Source organism: Thyridium curvatum, assembly GCF_004353045.1.
Source record: "Thyridium curvatum strain D216 chromosome Unknown NODE_1_length_1224711_cov_81.814160, whole genome shotgun sequence".
NCBI lineage: Eukaryota > Fungi > Ascomycota > Sordariomycetes > Thyridiales > Thyridiaceae > Thyridium > Thyridium curvatum.
In genome coordinates this window covers 1,108,405-1,124,201 of record NW_022156756.1, presented here as the reverse complement: position 1 = coordinate 1,124,201, position 15,797 = coordinate 1,108,405, and the positions used below count along the sequence as shown (strand labels likewise).

Here is a 15,797-nt window from a genome sequence, read left to right as displayed (position 1 = left end):
TCTCCACATTCCTTCAAGTACGGGAAAGTAATTAGCTACAAGTACATCCCCAAGTGGGCGCATTAGCTGCACGTTATCCCGAAAGGCACGGTGGAATACCGCCTCGTAGGGCTGGGGCCAGTTTACGTTCGGGATCCGACAGAATGCAACGCCTAGGTACATAGCTTCATCTCCATCGAGGGAGCTTTCAGGGTCGCACACCAATCAAGCAATCCAGCTTGGCCTCCAGCTCTCAAAGCTCCAGCTCCAGCTCCGACCAGCGTCGGCATTTAGTACTAGTTAGTGCTGGGCACAGCGGGAAGACCCCTGAAACCACCCATCCCACAGACCAATGAGCTTGCAACTGATTACGCCCAGGGCCCCCCATAGCACGTCACACTCGGGCTGCCCCAGCGGGTTCCAGAGTCTGGGCTGATGCTGCGAATCGGGGTGTCGCGATTCCGTGAATCGAGGATTGTGCTGCTGCCCAGACAGACAAATCATGCCACTTTCTCGTCCTCCCTCTCGGCTCTGAACAGCGCAGTGTGCATCCCTAGTGTGTAGGACTGACTACCTTTGATAAGGACAGGCCCTGAGGCTACACCCGTTCTCCTCCCTTCCCCTCCCCTTCCTCCTCTCCGTCACGATGGCTGGCCCAAAGTTCTCCCCGCTGCTCACCTTCGCCATCTTCGCCATTGGAGTCTTGATCTCGCGCGCGCCCTTCATGATGACGACCCGTCCAGCATCCGACGCAAAGCCCTGGGCCGACGGCCCCATGAAGCTCGTCCAGACGCCGCAGTACGCGACGAAAAAGGTACGTTCCTCCCCTCCCAGTTCGACTTTGAACATTGGCCAAAGAGATGATGAACGATCGTGTCTAATACGTTTCTTCTTCTTCTTCTTCTCTCCCAGACCGACATCTTCACCTCGGGAGCCACGCACATGGCCCTGCTGCACAACGCCATCCTGCGCGGCTACAACAGCATCTACCTCCAGGTCCCGCACGTCCCGGACGCCGACAAGGCCGACTTTATCGGCTACTGCCTGACCTGGCACAAGTTTGTCGTCTCGCACCACGACGACGAGGAGGAGGTGCTCTTCAAGAAGGTCGAGGAGCTGCTCGACGACAAGACGATCTGGACCGAGACGCACAAGGAGCACGGTAAGTCGAGCCCGCTTAGATATACGGCGTCTCGCCAAAGAAAAAAAAATGCTAAACAATCAATCAATCAATCATAGAATCCTTCCTCAAGGGCCTCGCCGACTTCAAGACCTACCTGACCACCCTCCCCTCCCCGGCGGCCCTCAGCCCCGCGGCCCTGCAGCACGTCATGTCCTCCTTCCAGCAGCCCTTCGAGCAGCACTTCCACTCCGAGATCGCCACCATCGCCGCCCTGTCCTCCCACCCGCGGGCCCCGGAGCGGGGCACCCCGGCCGAGGCCGCCGCCTCGGCCACGTTCAAGGCCTGGGGCAAGGCCACCGTCAGCAAGGCCGGCACCTGGGACGTGGTGCCCTTCTTCCTGCTCAACCTCGACGGCACGGCCGAGGAGGGCGCCTGGGCCAGCTGGCCGCCCATGCCGGCGCCCATCCGCTGGGGCCTCGTCAACATCGCCGGCGCGTGGTACTCGCGCTGGTGGAGGTTCTCGAGCTGCGACGCCGGCGGCCGGCCGAGGGAGCTGTACGCGCTGCAGTTCCCCGAGCAGAAGGCTTGAATATGTGACGTGCATTTTCAATGTTTGCCAGTTTTGACCTACTGCGGAGTTTGTATGGGATCGAGCGATGGATCACAAGGTCGTATTGACTGTACGAGTTACGAATCTGTAATACTGTTTCAGGGTTGATATACTGGAGCGATGGGATGATATGTCGCCTCTTCACGTAATCACCTCTCTTATCACTTCACCTGAGATGTGACAAACATGTCAAACTTGGTTGTTTTATGACCTCATTATACCACGTAAGAGCCTAAAGTACAGGGTATGTGCACCGGAGAGAGAAAAAGAAAAGGCATTGCAGCATGACGGAATCCTTTAGGCCTTTTAACGACCGACGCGGATCACGCCAGCCGCAATCAGCTTCTGGATCTTGGACCGGACGTTGGGGTTCTTCATGTGCTCCGACAGCGCGGCCGGGTCGGACTGCGCCTGCTGCAGGATGGCCTGCATGACGGGGTCCTGCATGATGCCCATGATCTAGAGTAAAAAGTGCTCGTTAGCAAATGTGTCCGAGATTCTGCCTGTATTGGGAGAGAGAAACCTACCTCGGGGTCCTTCATCAGCCTCTCCCGCGTCTGCTCCTCCGACTCGTTCTCCCGGGCCGAGTACATGGCCGCAAACGCCTTCTGCTGCTGCGCCTCGATCTCGCGCGCGTTGGCGCCGCCGTGCGACTCCTTGTCGACCGTCTCGGCCTCGGTGCACGCGTCGAGGCACTTGCTGTACTCGCGCATGCCAAAGTAGGCCTGCGCCTTGCGGATGTAGGCCCGGATGAACTTGGGGTCGCGCTTGATGGCCGCGTCGCAGTCCTCGAGCGCGCTCGGGAACTCGAGCAGCTTGACGAACGCCGCCGCGCGGTTGCTGTAGCCGCGCGGGTCCTCGGGCGCGCGCTTGACCATCTCCGTGTAGGCGGCGACGGCGCCCGGCCAGTCCTGCTCCTTGAACTTCTTGTTGCCCTCCTCGCGCGCCTTTTCGGCCTCCTCCGGGTTGACGTAGGCCTTCTTGGCGTCCTCGATCTTCTTGCGCTCGGCGGCGCGCACCTTGGTCACGACCTCGGGCGTGCGGTGCTCGCGCAGCGACATGTTGTAGAAGTCGATGGCGTTGGCCAGATCGCCCTGCTTCTCGTAGGCGGAGCCGATGCGCGCGTACGACTTGGCGATCATCTTGAAGTCGGCGTAGATTTGGCGGCCCTCCTCGACAGCCTTGGTGCACGTGTCGATGCAGGCCTGGTAATCTCCCTTCTCGAAGTAGGCTGCGCCGAGGTTGTTGAGGTAGGTGATGTCCTTGTGCAGGTCCCAGGCGGCCTGGTAGTGCTTGATGGCCTCGTCAAAGTTGCGCTTCTTGTAGTTCTCGGTGCCCAGGGCCTTCTCCTTGTCGGCGGCCTCCTTGGCCTTCTTCGTCTCCAGGGCCTCCTCGTCCTCGGGCTCAGGCTCGGGCTCCGGTGCCTTCTTGGGAGCCTCGGGCCTCTTAGGCTCGGGCATCACATCCGGCATCTCCTGGTCCTCCTGCATCTTGGACGCATCCGCAGTGTTGGCTCCCTCTGGGGGCATGCCCATCTGCATGTCGACGCCCATCAGGACGCCTAGCACCTGGATGAGCCTGGGGTCGCTGAAGAGATCCTGAGTGTTCTTGGGGTTTTGCTGAATGGATTGGAGCTTCTGCATAAACGTCGGATCGGCGAGGAAGGCGCTCGTCTTGGGGTTGGCGGCGAGCTTCTGGATGAGCTGGGGATCGCTGAACATCTGGCCTAGGCCAGCAGCAGGATCCATGCCGCCTGTGATGATACAGTCAGTAACTCGCGTATACATTAGCGCAATAGTGGCTCAGGGACCACCTACCTGCACCTCCGCTCACTTCGGCCTCAATGGCCCTGTTCACACCAGCCAGGTCGTTCTTGAGGCCGGCGTTGTTAGGGTCAATCTTCAGACCGGCCTCGTATGCGTCGGTTGCCCCCAGCAGATCGCCCTTGCCCCAGAGTGCACTGCCCTTGCGACCCCAACCCTTGGCCCAGTCAGGCTTCAGCTCGGTGGTCTTCTCGGCATCCTTCAGGGCATTGTCCCACTCCTTCTTGGAGGCGTATGCTGCTGAGCGGTTGCTGTAGAGAATGTGGTTGTCAGGCGTGAGTTCGATAGCCTGTGTGAACTTGTCACTGTGTTGGGAAGAGAAGGTCAGCTTCACGAGCCGTGGTTTTGTCGTCGAGATGCACACTTACATAGCCTCGTCGAAGTCCTTGGCGGCGATGGCCTTGTTGCCCAGAGCCTTGAGCTCGTCCGCGGTCGACATGCTGGTGAGAGAAATGTGCGATTCGAGTCTGGCGGTAGATTGTGTGTGAGGCTTTACGGAAGAGTTTTTTGCGTTATCGAGGGTGATTTTCTCTTGGGGAAGTCGTAGAGAGAGCAGGTTTGCGCAAGGCAGGCAGAACCATGTGAGGCTTGGGTGCCTTTTGAGAAAACAGAGGGGATCTTCTAGGCCTTTCGACGAAGGCTGTGGAACCCGGTCTTCATTGGCTGGCGGGAGCTTGAGCACGGTCCAGGTGGGGAGGGCGACCAGGGTCTCGATTGTCCTCGAGCTTGAGAGTCTCAGGCCAGCACGAAGTCTTCAGAAAGAAAGAGGATTGCATCGATGTACCTTTGAAATTGGAAATTGCCAATCTGTGCAAGTATAGAGATTGGTATTCTTTGATTTCCATCAAGGCTTTACGAACGTTTGCCTGTCTACACGGTGCTCTCCATTCAATACCACTTCCACTGCAGGAGTAAATGTGAATGTCCAGTAACACCCCAAGTACATTATGAGAGTTAATCACAATTGATCTGCTCAGAAAGAGAAGCAATTAGACGAATGAAACCAGCTGCATTGGAATATGTATTTCAGATACAGAGATATGGGCCTACTTCTGGCGTTTCAACATCGAGATTTTGGTTCGAAGACCAACTACAATAAAATGGAAGATTCTCTAAATCAATACTAGGTAGAGAGAATATTAGAAATCACCTTCGAGTATTTGCTCTTCTTCCAACAGAATAGATACTATTACAATCAAGAAAATACATCCAAAATATCACGGGCTGCATCATAGATGAACCCTCGCCAATTAGTCTTTCTGCCTGTAATACAATTCAACGCATCGATCCATCAGTTCTCAGTATGACTGATTGGTGATCAACCACCCATTCGTCGCCCACCCAGGAACCATCCATGGATGGCTGCGGGCGCCATTTACCCCTGTTGGGCGGTGTGCCTAGCACTCAGATCCAGCGCCAATCAGCCGCTCGTTGGGGGACGGGTAACCCCACAGCCATGACTGTTCGGCGGGGTAAAGCCTCCATGATTGTGGCAGAAAAAGTTCGGCCGACACATTTTTGAGACGCCTCTTCTTCGCCTACTACTCCATTCAACATCAGCACTCTCGGACCAAAAACACGACGGCCGCCAATGTTCCCCAGAAGCGTGCAGAAATACTCCTTCAGGTAGCATTGACACGAAGATCGCCAGGAGACGAATCGCCCATATAGCCACTTTTCCAGTGCCATCTTCCGCCTTGCCCGCCTCCTCAACACTCCCTATCTTGAACTTCGTATCCGCTCGCGACTTCCGAAACATTTTCTCGATCTGAACCCCGAAGACCCCGGAAGACCACCGACGATGTCGGGCCTACTAGGCTCCCCGGCGGGGAGCGAGGACCCGACCAAGATCGAGATCCTCAAGGAGTCGCTCTACGATGCCTGCGCCGCCGCCGGCTCGACCAACCGCGTCTTCACCCAGGCCGACTTTATGAACTTTGACATCATCCCCGATGGCAACATCAACACTCTGATGCGCGTCGTACAAGAGCTCAGCAACGAGAAGCTGTTCAAACCTGTAGGCGACGGCAGGGGTGGCGTGAACTGGAAGTATCGGAGCCAGGAGGATGCGCACAAGTACAGCCCGGCCTTTCATATGCATCAATCAACTCACCACAAAAATGGCGGCTAGCTGACTGCTCCTCCTGATATTACAGATACAAAGGCCTCCAGACCCAAGAGCAGAGCCTCGTCTACGAGCTCATCGACGAAGCCGGCGCCGACGGGATATGGTCGCGCACTCTCAAGGCCCGGCTCGGCCTGCACGAGTCGGTCCTCAAGCAGTGCCTCAAGCACCTCGAGTCCAAGGGCTACATCCGCGACATGAAGAGCGTCGAGCACCCCAACAAGAAGATGTACATCAAGGCCGGCCTCATGCCCTCGGAGAAGGCCACCGGCGGCCCGTGGTACACCGACTCCAACCTCGACGAGGCCTTCATCGAGCAGCTCCAAAAGATCATCTTTGACTTTATCAAGAACCGCTCCACCTACCTCAGCACCCACGGCGGCGGCGGCGCCACGAAACAGCCCAAGAACGGCGTCGTCAAGGGCTCGGCCGACTCGGCATCGGGGACGACGGCGTCCAGGAAACGCACCGCCGACGCGATATCCACGGCCGACGCCAAGCCCACCCCGTCCCCGGCGCCGGCCTCGCGCCCCTCGCGCCGCCACCACCACCACCACCACCACAGGGAGCACCTGCTGCCCATGCCGGCCGGCTACGTCGGCTACCCGACCAACCGCCAGGTGGCCGAGTTCATCGAGCACTCGGGCATCACCAACAACACGACGCTCGGCGAGACCGACGTCCAGCAGCTCGTCGACGTGCTCGTCTACGACGGCGTCGTCGAGCCCGTCCGCAACCCCGAGACGCGCGACATGTGCTACCGCGTCGTCAAGGCCGCCCGCCTCGAGCCCGCCTCCTTCGCCAAGACCTTTGGCCGCGACGACGACCTCGAGCCGCCCAAGCCCATGGGCGCCCCGCTCGCCGACAACGGGTACACGGGCACGCCCTGCGGGCAGTGCCCCGTCTTCGACCTGTGCGAGGAAGGCGGGCCCGTGCGGCCGAGCAACTGCGTGTATTTCAGCAAGTGGCTGGGGCTGGAGTGACTAGGCAACACAGGAAGTATCTCTTTCCCAAGTCGAGTTGATCGAGGGAAGATGACGGCTTTGATTACCGAAGCTCTGCATAGGATAAGGCGTTCGGCTATTATTTTTTTTGAATCCCAAAAGGATGGAACGGGAGGTATAGCATTTATTTTTGGGGGAGATCTTGCCGCTTTTTCCTCCTATTATGGCGGCAGAAGCGTCGACGATTAATGTGAATGATACCAGACTTGTGGCGGCCCCCTGTTTTGTTGCAGGTCCAGCCAGCTGATTGAGCTTCTGGGCATAGCCCTTGCCAATAGATTTTTGCACATTTTCATCCCATCTCTTCGAACCGTTTCGTCCCATCTTTATTGCGTGATGTGTCATTTTGCATGTAACCTTGATGGGGTGGCCATTTGACCACCCTGAACAACTACATGGACGAGAAACCGCTGTTTCCCCTACACGCCGTGAAACACAGACAGCTAGAGTGCATCACAGTTACATTGTGAGCACATATGCTTGGAAGTTGTGGCGCAAGAGAGACTTTTATTTGTAGCAGTTGAAGCTAGAGGAGTTGAGCTGTCCATAAATATGTACCACATCAACCTCCCCCGGCCCAGAAAATTTCCTTTCCGTTCCTATGAGAGAAAAGGGCCTGTTGCCACTATTTTGCCATTCCGTAGTAGAACAAGAGTAATATTTACAGCTCACCAGAGTCGACAATGGTAGGCTTCTTGGCGTACTTGATGCTGCCAGACTGGGAGCCAACGGCCTCAAGAGCCTTGACGATCTTCATGCCGGCATCGTCGGAGACCTCGCCGAAGACGACGTGGCGGCCGTCGAGCCACGAGGTGGGGACGGTGGTCACGAAGAACTGCGAGCCGTTGCTGCAAGGAGAACGATGTCAGTCTCAAGATGTATCCAAGGTCAGGGAAACAGTGGTATCAAGAAGGCTTACGTGTTGGGGCCAGCGTTGGCCATGGACAGCAGACCGGGGCGAGTGTGCTTCTTGGTGAAGTTCTCGTCGGCGAACTTCTCGCCGTAGATGGACTTGCCACCAGTGCCCTGCAGATTGCTTGCGCGTTAGTGAATGTGTTACAGCACGAGAATTGGCGAAGTGCGGGGATAGTAGACTTACGTTACCACGGGTGAAGTCACCACCCTGGAGCATGAAGTCCGGGATGATACGGTGGAAGGAGGAGCCCTTGTAGCCGAAGCCGTTCTGGCCAGTGCAGAGCTCACGGAAGTTGCGGGTGGTCTTGGGGACAACGTCGTCGTAGAGCTTGAAGGTGATACGGCCGCTCTGAGCTGCAGGGGGGGCGTTGCGTTAGCAGGTGTAGATCAGAAAAGGTTTGGCTGGCCAGGTTGACCAAACCAGGTACGACAGCAAGTTCGCAAAAATAATCATGATGCCACCCAAGAAGAGCTCTCCGTAAGCTCCCGATGGACAACTTGACAGCGTCTGAAAGCAGAACTTGATGAAGGAATTGATGGAAGAACTTACCCTTGACCTCCTTGGTAGGGCGGTTGTTGCCGTCAAGGACGGGTCCCTCCCACTCAATGTCGAAGTAGCTGTGCAATTGGCTGTCAGTCAACTGCAAAACTGAGGGTGAACTGAGCTATCACAACGGGATGCCGGATGAGATTGGCATCTCGTCAATGACGAGCATCTACTTACACGGAAGACATGTTGGCTGAAGTGGTTCCGAAAGTACGGGCTGAGAAGTTGGAAGCAGTAAAGGCGACAGGCGAGGTCTTGTTGATGGTTGAAGGAAGAATAGAAGAAGAGAAGATTCCTCGAGGGGCCGCTGAGACGAAGCAGTTATGGCGGGGTAGGAGGGGTCGGAGGACGCTGGCACGCATTTTTGCTCTGGAGGGGCAACCAGGTCAGTATCGACGGCGTTGGCCCAATCATTACGCAATAAGGGGCCGCCGGTGGGGGGGTACATGGGGTGGGGCGAAGCAAGGAGAGTACAGGAGGGGCCCATAAAAAGAACAGCAGGCAGCAGCGGCCGATACGTGACATCACCTTGTACACTTGTTGAGGAAGCAAGTACCCCATCCAGGAAAAGATACATCATCCACGCCGAGCAGTCCCGCTTTTCTCGCTCACTGGCCCTGGCCGGGGAGCTCCAGCAATTGAGACAGCTCGCGGCGGCTGGAGATGGAGCTCTTCCCTCCCCTGCTTGTTTTGTTGTCGGGCGAGGGCGGCGTTTGCTGACAACAAGGGGAGGAAAACAAGCCAAGCTGGGTTGATCGACACCAACACGAAACATGAACCCGGAGTGACTGACTCCATCTCTTTTCTTTAAGCGAGTTGAAGGAAGGGACGAGGGATCGAAGTTTGAATAGGGAAGGCAAGCACAAGCAAAAGTGGCAGCAGAAGCAGGTGAGACAGACGCACTTGCTTTGCTGTTTGACCGCGCCGGCTCAATGGATGAGCCACTGGACCCAAACTGGATCTGCCACTCGGCCCCAGGGAAACAAATCGAGTCGGAGGGCGGTAGCAGTGCAGCAAACGCGACGATGGTGGCGTCTGTACGAAGGCTGTGTGCCCGCATGGCATCGGAACAGGGCCAGGAGCCAGACAGGTGGGATGTGGAAAGCCGCTCCAAGGCGGACGCGCCGAGACCCAATCAAAGTCTCCGCATCAGCCGAACATGCAGCAGCATCAGGTTTCTCCCTTCTCTCCAGACTCGCCATGGGGAGGGAGGCTTGAGGATGCAGGGAGACGTGAAAAGCAGGGCAGAGGCTCCTACTATTGACCTTCCCCCCAACCAATCATTGCCAATCGTGCCCGTGTCTCCATCACTGGCCAATTTTGGATTCGCAAATCATGTCCCTTGGAGTTGAGGCAGTGCTTCTCACATCGACTGGTGTGCCCCATGGACAAGTTCCGAAGCATTGCCGGGAGTCAGCTCTTGGGGCTTCTAGCCAGTCCAAGCTGCAGAGGGCAAGGATAGCTCACGGCAACATGTGAAGGATGTCATGTGCTGAGCTGCCAAATGCAAAGCTTCAAAGGGATGAAATGGTTGTGAAAAGGGGGAAACATGAGGAAAGAGCTGCCAACGTACCTTTCACAAGTCTCGAAACGGACGGCTAAAGTACAAGTAAAAGGGTTATAATACAAGATCGAGGTAAGAAGACGACGAGATGGATGAAATGCGTGGTTCAATGTTTGACTCTTTGCTGGAGCTACCTCTCCAAGATCCCGAAAAGCTCCAGGTTTTCTACCAGAGCTGTCTCTGATTAGCGCCCCTTTAAAGCTATTTTCCTGCCTCAGGCATAGAGTAACACCTGCTCGTGGATATCACAACAGCAAGACAACGTGGTCCAGCAATGCCAATGTCAAAGCTGCTATGGGAGTCTGTAAAGTAGGTAACTTATTCCATCGGAAATCCGGTCCCAAAACAGCAAATACAGCCAATCTCTCGTTGACGATACAACGCGGGAATTGCATCTTGATCCATCGACACTGGTCATCACGTGACTAGAATCTTTCTCGCAGAGCATTGGAGCTGCGTGGCTTTTTAGTAGTTGACTTGGCGCTATCGGTCTGGCTGGTATCAGATTCAGGTGCCAACCCAAGGAGCACAGGGGGCACATCCACTTTACTGCCATCATTTTGACTTCCATCTGCCAAAGCTTGCAATACCCATTCGCGATAGCACGACTGCTCTGAGGAGCCTTACTCGCTCCGACCTCGCTCATAACGGCTTCATTCTTTTTTTTTTTTCAGTGTCTCCTCTCCTATTCCTAGCAAGCGACAAGATGGATTTCAACAGCCTTAAGGACCAGGTGTCCAACCTGACACTCTACGACCTCAAGGCCGGAGTGCGCAAAGTCCAAAATGGTACGGCTACTCTGCCTCTGCACTGCACGCGATTGCCACCCCTGTGGAACAAGTGACTAATTGGCGATTTCCATTCGCAGCGGTGATGAACTACACAGAGATGGAGGCCAAGGTGCGTCGCAATCCCCTCGATTCCGGCCTTCCGCCATGACCACTGACGCCGGTTGGGCTTTTAGGTGCGGGAGGCTACCAACAACGAACCCTGGGGAGCATCATCCACGCTGATGCAAGAGATCGCCAACGGCACCTTTAACTAGTATGCCCTGCGACCCTCCCTCTCCGCGTACGATCGCAGCGCATCCGGATGCTAACCCTCGCTGCAGCCAAACCCTGAACGAGATCATGCCCATGATCTACCGTCGCTTCACCGAGAAGTCGGCCGAGGAATGGCGACAGATCTACAAGTCCCTCCAGCTGCTAGAGTTCCTCATCAAGCACGGCTCAGAACGAGTCATTGACGATGCCCGGTCGCACCTCACCCTCCTCAAGATGCTCCGGCAGTTCCACTTCATCGACCAGAACGGCAAGGACCAGGGCATCAACGTCCGCAACCGCGCCAAAGAGCTGGCCGAGCTCCTCGGCGACGTCGACCGCATCCGGGCCGAGCGCAAAAAGGCGCGGTCGAACAAGGCCAAGTACACCGGTGTGGAGGGCGGCATGAGCTTTGGCGGCGGCTTCTCCAGCGGCGGCGGCAGCAGCCGGTACGGTGGCTTTGGGAGCGAGTCTGCGGGTAGCGGACGCGCCGAGTATGGCGGATACTCGGGCGGTGTCTACGGCGACGGTGGCGGCTTCGGAGGTCAGAGCGACTACCAGGAGTCGAGCTCGAGCAGGCGCGACAAGTTTGAGGAGTATGACGAGTTTGACGAGGGGGAGCGACCCGCGCGGACCCCGGAATCATCACGGGCGGGTACCCGACGCACGACTGGGGGCACGCCGGCCAAGAAGCCCGAGCCTAAGAAGAAGGAGCCCGAGGTCGACCTGTTCTCGTTCGACGAGCCTGCACAGACCTCTGCCGCGCCGGTGGCTGCGGCGCCCGCTCCCGCGAGCAGTTCCGGCCTGGCAGCACTCTCCGCGCCAGCCGACGACGACGACTTTGACGACTTCCAGTCCCCCACGCCCGAGCCCGCAGCTCCTACAGGAGGCTTCGCCAAGCCCCTGTCTCCGCCCGTGGCGACGAGCAACGCGTCCGGGGCCCAGTTTGCGGCGCCCCAGCCGCTGTCGGCTCCCAAGCAGGCCAACCTTAGCGACATGGTCGGCATGTCGTCCATCTCCCCCACGTCGAGCACCGCGGCCACCCCCGGCGCCAACTATTCCTCCCTCAGCTCCCCGCTGGCCACCGGCGGCTCGACTCTCTCGGCGCAGGCGGCCAAGCCCACGGGATACCAGGCCAGCGGGCCCAACTACTTCCAGTCCGTGCAGGCCGGCCAGTCGCAGCCGTCTGCTGCTGCCTCCACGCCGGGCATGGGCATGGGCATGGGTGCTACGAAACCCGCGGCGGCTGCTGCTCCCGGTAGCGGCGCGGCCAAGCCTGCTGCTGGCGGTGACGCCTTCGGCGCGCTGTGGTCCAAGGCCAGCGGGACGAAGAAGGCGACCTCCTCGGGCGCTGGTCCCGCCATGGGCCAGCTCGCCAAGGAGAAGAGCGCGGCCGGGATCTGGGGCGCGCCCTCCTCGTCCACGTCGTCCACGCCGATGCAGAGCAGTAAGCCGCAGCAGTCGACTGGCGGCGGTTCCCTGGATGATCTGCTGGGCTAGGTCTAGGTATAGACTGTTACGAACTACGTCGCAAACGATCTACGGGGGGTAGGAGGATAATCTCGTTACCCTGGAAAACGATGATGCAAAGCGTGCTTCTTCCTCTTCGCGGCCATCGATAGATCCATCCCAGCCTGTCCTGTTGGTGGCCCACGGCCACAGAGGTATACCGTGTTGTTATGCAAAGGTACTAGATAGTGTCATGCGAGAAAAAGAAAAGGGCGTCTAGGCGTTTGAACAATATCAAAGCATTTCCGGGCATGGCACAAGCAACCTCGTATAAAAAATGTATGATGCGACTACACAGCCATGATATCGTGCAGAGGAAGTCCAGACGCGTGCATGGATCGACGAAAGCCACGAACAGATCCGGATCTGCAGCCATAGGCCGTCCGTTCCTCCACCAGGCCGAGTTGAAAAGGCGCATGAAACAGCCGGGCCTCGAAATGGTCGGGACAAAGACGCTCTTTGCGCTGTGAATGGAGCGGCTTGCTCTCCCCGGGCAGCCCGTGCAGCCGCGCTGTGGTCCTTCTTTCATTTCCCGCAAGGTTCCAACTCTTGATGACTGTGCAAGGCCCGCTTCTCTCCCGTTCAAAAGGGCCGCCCGTCCCATCGGCCGGTTTCATGTTCCAGAGGCCTGGATCTTGGCTTTTGTTGAGGCTGAAAAAGAAAAGAAGAAACAGGAAAAGGCGAGCCAGCCAGCCAGCCGCTCTGGGTATTTTTGGCAGAGCCAACCAGCGCTGATCGCCGGGGGTCTCCACTGCGGGAGCCAGTACAGCGGCCCCCCGTAGATTGGGCGACCGGGGCTTGATTGGCCCTGCGCTTCCGGCCTGCTGTAAGCGCGATGAACATGACTACGCCACGGACAGGACATCCAGGTTTTCTGGCCTGGCCTGGCTCGCTCCCTCCCCTCTCTCTCCCTCTTCTCTGCTTGACGCGTTCGCGGCTGCTTGGAGGTAATCTTACGGAAAGTGGGCGTGGGAGTTCATGCTAGGATTTACCGGGACGGCGATTGGATCTTGTCGCTTGCCCGCATCCCCGGTCAAGGAAAAGGTGAGCGAGGATCCTCGCCGGTAAACAGGCGCCTGTTGTCGCAGCCTTGAACCTGTTTGGGGGAGGACAGGCGCTGGCTGGGTCGACAAAGAGCCCATCTTGAAACATATGACGAGTCGTCTAGATTGGCTGCTGCTTGTCTGTATTGATTGTATGGAGGGCACGCTGCTTTTAGAAATGGCTTGAAACACGCGATAATAGACGATGGATGGATGGCTGGCTGACTGGATGGCTGCTGTTAAGGCGTGGCATGGCAAGATGGCAATGATGAGGCTGGTTTGCATGTCATGGCCTTCTTACTTAAAGGCGCCATGCCCTTCCTCGATGTGTTGATGAAGAGTCTCGTTTGCTCATTCAACCAAAGCAGAACCACATCACTCGTACCGATTTCTTTCCTTTTTGTCTTTTCCCTTTATTTCCTTGAGTCTATCTCTATCTATCTCTCTTGGGGTTTCTCTTCGGACATTTCCTTTCTGGCAGGCCGGGTTTGCATTTCTCTTCACGAAACAACAACCTTTCTTGCTCACACAGCCTCCACGGATTACACTCTTTGATATTGAAGAGAAGCCGGCTCAAAAACTCTCTTTACAACGGGAAAACTACAACTTGGGAAGCGACTTTCTTTTAGCAGTTACGACATTTCGACGGTCATTTCATTGAAGAGCACTCTCTATCAACGCATTCTGTCTCCATCTCAGCCATGGGCATGAAAGACCACGGCTACTACGGCTGGGCCTTTATCGGCGCCCGGCCCCTGCAGTTCGTCGCCCTCGTCACCATCGTCGGCCTCGACGGCCACTTCATCGCGCAGATCGCCCAGGCCAAGCGCGCCGCCCCCGGCGAGCTCATCGGCACCATGGTCATCGTAAGCAAACAAGCCTGAACCATTCGACACCACGGCCGGCCCCCCGTTCCAACACTAATGATCAAAAACAGGCCTGCATCTCCGTCCTCTGGACCCTCCTCTCCTTCACCGCCTACGACGACTCCCACATCCCCTACTTCGTCACCTGCGCCCTCGACGTCCTCTGCCTGGTGCCCTTCGTCGTCCTCGCCGCCCTGCTGGGCCAGCCCCTGTCCGTCACCACCTGCTCCGACCTGCCCCGGGCCTCGGCGGCCGACAGCCTCTCCTTCCTCGCCCTGCCCGTCCAGCAGCCCGGCGGCGGCGGCGGCGGCGGCAGGGGGCACGTCAGCTACGTGCTCTTCGCGGGCGCCGAGCAGACCACCTGCTACGAGCTCATGGCCGCGTGGGGCCTGTCCATCGCGCTGTGCTGCCTCTTCGCCATCAGCGCCTTCGCCATGGCCTTTCTGTTCATCGGCAAGAGGCGTGCTGCTGCGGCGGCGGCTGCGGCGGCTGCGGGTCCGGAAGACGGGATGGACGCGGAGCTGCGCGACTTTGCCGGCCCGCCGGGCGGCAGCAAGGAGTTCGACGACGGGAGCAGCTTCCACAGCGTCCGCGGGGAGAACTTCCACATGGTGGCCCCTCCTCCTCCTCCTCCTCCTTCCGGACCGGCTGCGCCACCCGCGATCCACGTCAGCCGCCCCCAGACGCCCGTCGGCGGGTACGCCAGCATGCCCGAGCCGCATCCTGCTCCCGCGCCGCCACAGAGCTTCCGGGCCTAGGAACTCGGGGCGCCGCGCGCGGTAGTAGCAGCAGGAGGAGCAGAAGCAGAGAATGAGCGCGGCTGGAGAGGAGGCGTGGCGCCCGCGGCGGCGGTAGGGGCGTACCGCCGGGATGACTATTCCCGCGCCCCGCCGCCGCCGCCGAGCAGCGTGTACGACGACGACAGCAACGACGCGACACGGGACACCATACCCATCGCGCTTTCGTCGCCGCTGTCGAGCCACCCGCCCACCGACTTGCATCCTGCAACAACAGCAACTACTACTCCGAACGCGGCGCCCTTGGGCAGGAGCCTCACGGGCAGCAGCCGGTTCCAGGTGAACCAGACGCGGCAGCAGATAAACAACAGCCAGGTGAACGTAATCACGATCAGCAACGGCGCCGATAGACAGAGGAGGAACGACGAAGAAGGGGAGCAGCAACGGCCCGTGACGAGGGGCAAGGGCGGAGGCAGCAGCCGGTTCCGCGAGGAGCGGGACTCGGTGTGGCTGCGCCGCCTGGAGCGCAAGGACAGGAAGCCCGTGCTCGTGGTGCCGACGAGCCCCGTGGGCGGAGCGGCGGCGCTCGAGGTCGTGCCGCCGACGCCTGTGGCTGCGGCAGCCGAGAGGCCGAAGCGCAAGACCATCTTCGAGATCATCGAAGGGTGGTGGGACCTCGGCCTGCTGCGCGGCGGGACGGTGAGGGGCCGCACGGCGCCGTTCCCTGGTGGGAGGACCAAGCCGGTCCGGGGCGGTAATGACGCTGCTGGGTTTGTGTAATGGGCGTTGGTAATTACAGATTGGGACATGCTTTTGGGCTGGAGTTTAGTTATTAGTAATAGATCGGTTTAGAAACGGGTATCATCATAATGGAAATACGCCTTACCTTCATAACAGTCAATCGCTCAATGA

The 15,797-nt window shown here is 58.2% G+C and overlaps 6 protein-coding genes across 6 annotated transcripts; 4 read left to right on the top strand and 2 right to left on the bottom strand.

The window, feature by feature from the left end:
- Positions 1–625: 625 nt before the first annotated feature.
- Positions 626–1,691, top strand: E0L32_000363 (uncharacterized protein; the record flags this gene model as incomplete). Its single annotated transcript, XM_031137951.1, has 3 exons — positions 626–793; positions 892–1,141; positions 1,219–1,691. The coding sequence occupies 3 exons, from the start codon at positions 626–628 to the stop codon at positions 1,689–1,691; spliced, it is 891 nt and encodes a 296-aa protein (XP_030997740.1).
- Positions 1,692–2,018: 327 nt separating this feature from the next.
- On the bottom strand, positions 2,019–3,974 carry E0L32_000362 (uncharacterized protein; the record flags this gene model as incomplete). The annotated part of the gene is made up of 4 exons (XM_031137940.1): positions 2,019–2,171; positions 2,240–3,465; positions 3,530–3,840; positions 3,904–3,974. The coding sequence occupies 4 exons, from the start codon at positions 3,972–3,974 to the stop codon at positions 2,019–2,021; spliced, it is 1,761 nt and encodes a 586-aa protein (XP_030997739.1).
- Positions 3,975–5,336: 1,362 nt separating this feature from the next.
- E0L32_000361 (uncharacterized protein) lies at positions 5,337–6,643 on the top strand (the record flags this gene model as incomplete). The annotated part of the gene is made up of 2 exons (XM_031137929.1): positions 5,337–5,611; positions 5,692–6,643. The coding sequence occupies 2 exons, from the start codon at positions 5,337–5,339 to the stop codon at positions 6,641–6,643; spliced, it is 1,227 nt and encodes a 408-aa protein (XP_030997738.1).
- Positions 6,644–7,325: 682 nt separating this feature from the next.
- Positions 7,326–8,488, bottom strand: E0L32_000360 (uncharacterized protein; the record flags this gene model as incomplete). The annotated part of the gene is made up of 5 exons (XM_031137918.1): positions 7,326–7,512; positions 7,584–7,690; positions 7,764–7,933; positions 8,130–8,197; positions 8,304–8,488. The coding sequence occupies 5 exons, from the start codon at positions 8,486–8,488 to the stop codon at positions 7,326–7,328; spliced, it is 717 nt and encodes a 238-aa protein (XP_030997737.1).
- Positions 8,489–10,396: 1,908 nt separating this feature from the next.
- E0L32_000359 (uncharacterized protein) lies at positions 10,397–12,230 on the top strand (the record flags this gene model as incomplete). The annotated part of the gene is made up of 4 exons (XM_031137907.1): positions 10,397–10,478; positions 10,559–10,590; positions 10,655–10,734; positions 10,802–12,230. The coding sequence occupies 4 exons, from the start codon at positions 10,397–10,399 to the stop codon at positions 12,228–12,230; spliced, it is 1,623 nt and encodes a 540-aa protein (XP_030997736.1).
- A 1,753-nt stretch (positions 12,231–13,983) lies between these two features.
- E0L32_000358 (uncharacterized protein) lies at positions 13,984–15,665 on the top strand (the record flags this gene model as incomplete). The annotated part of the gene is made up of 3 exons (XM_031137895.1): positions 13,984–14,148; positions 14,220–14,816; positions 14,907–15,665. The coding sequence occupies 3 exons, from the start codon at positions 13,984–13,986 to the stop codon at positions 15,663–15,665; spliced, it is 1,521 nt and encodes a 506-aa protein (XP_030997735.1).
- Positions 15,666–15,797: the final 132 nt, after the last annotated feature.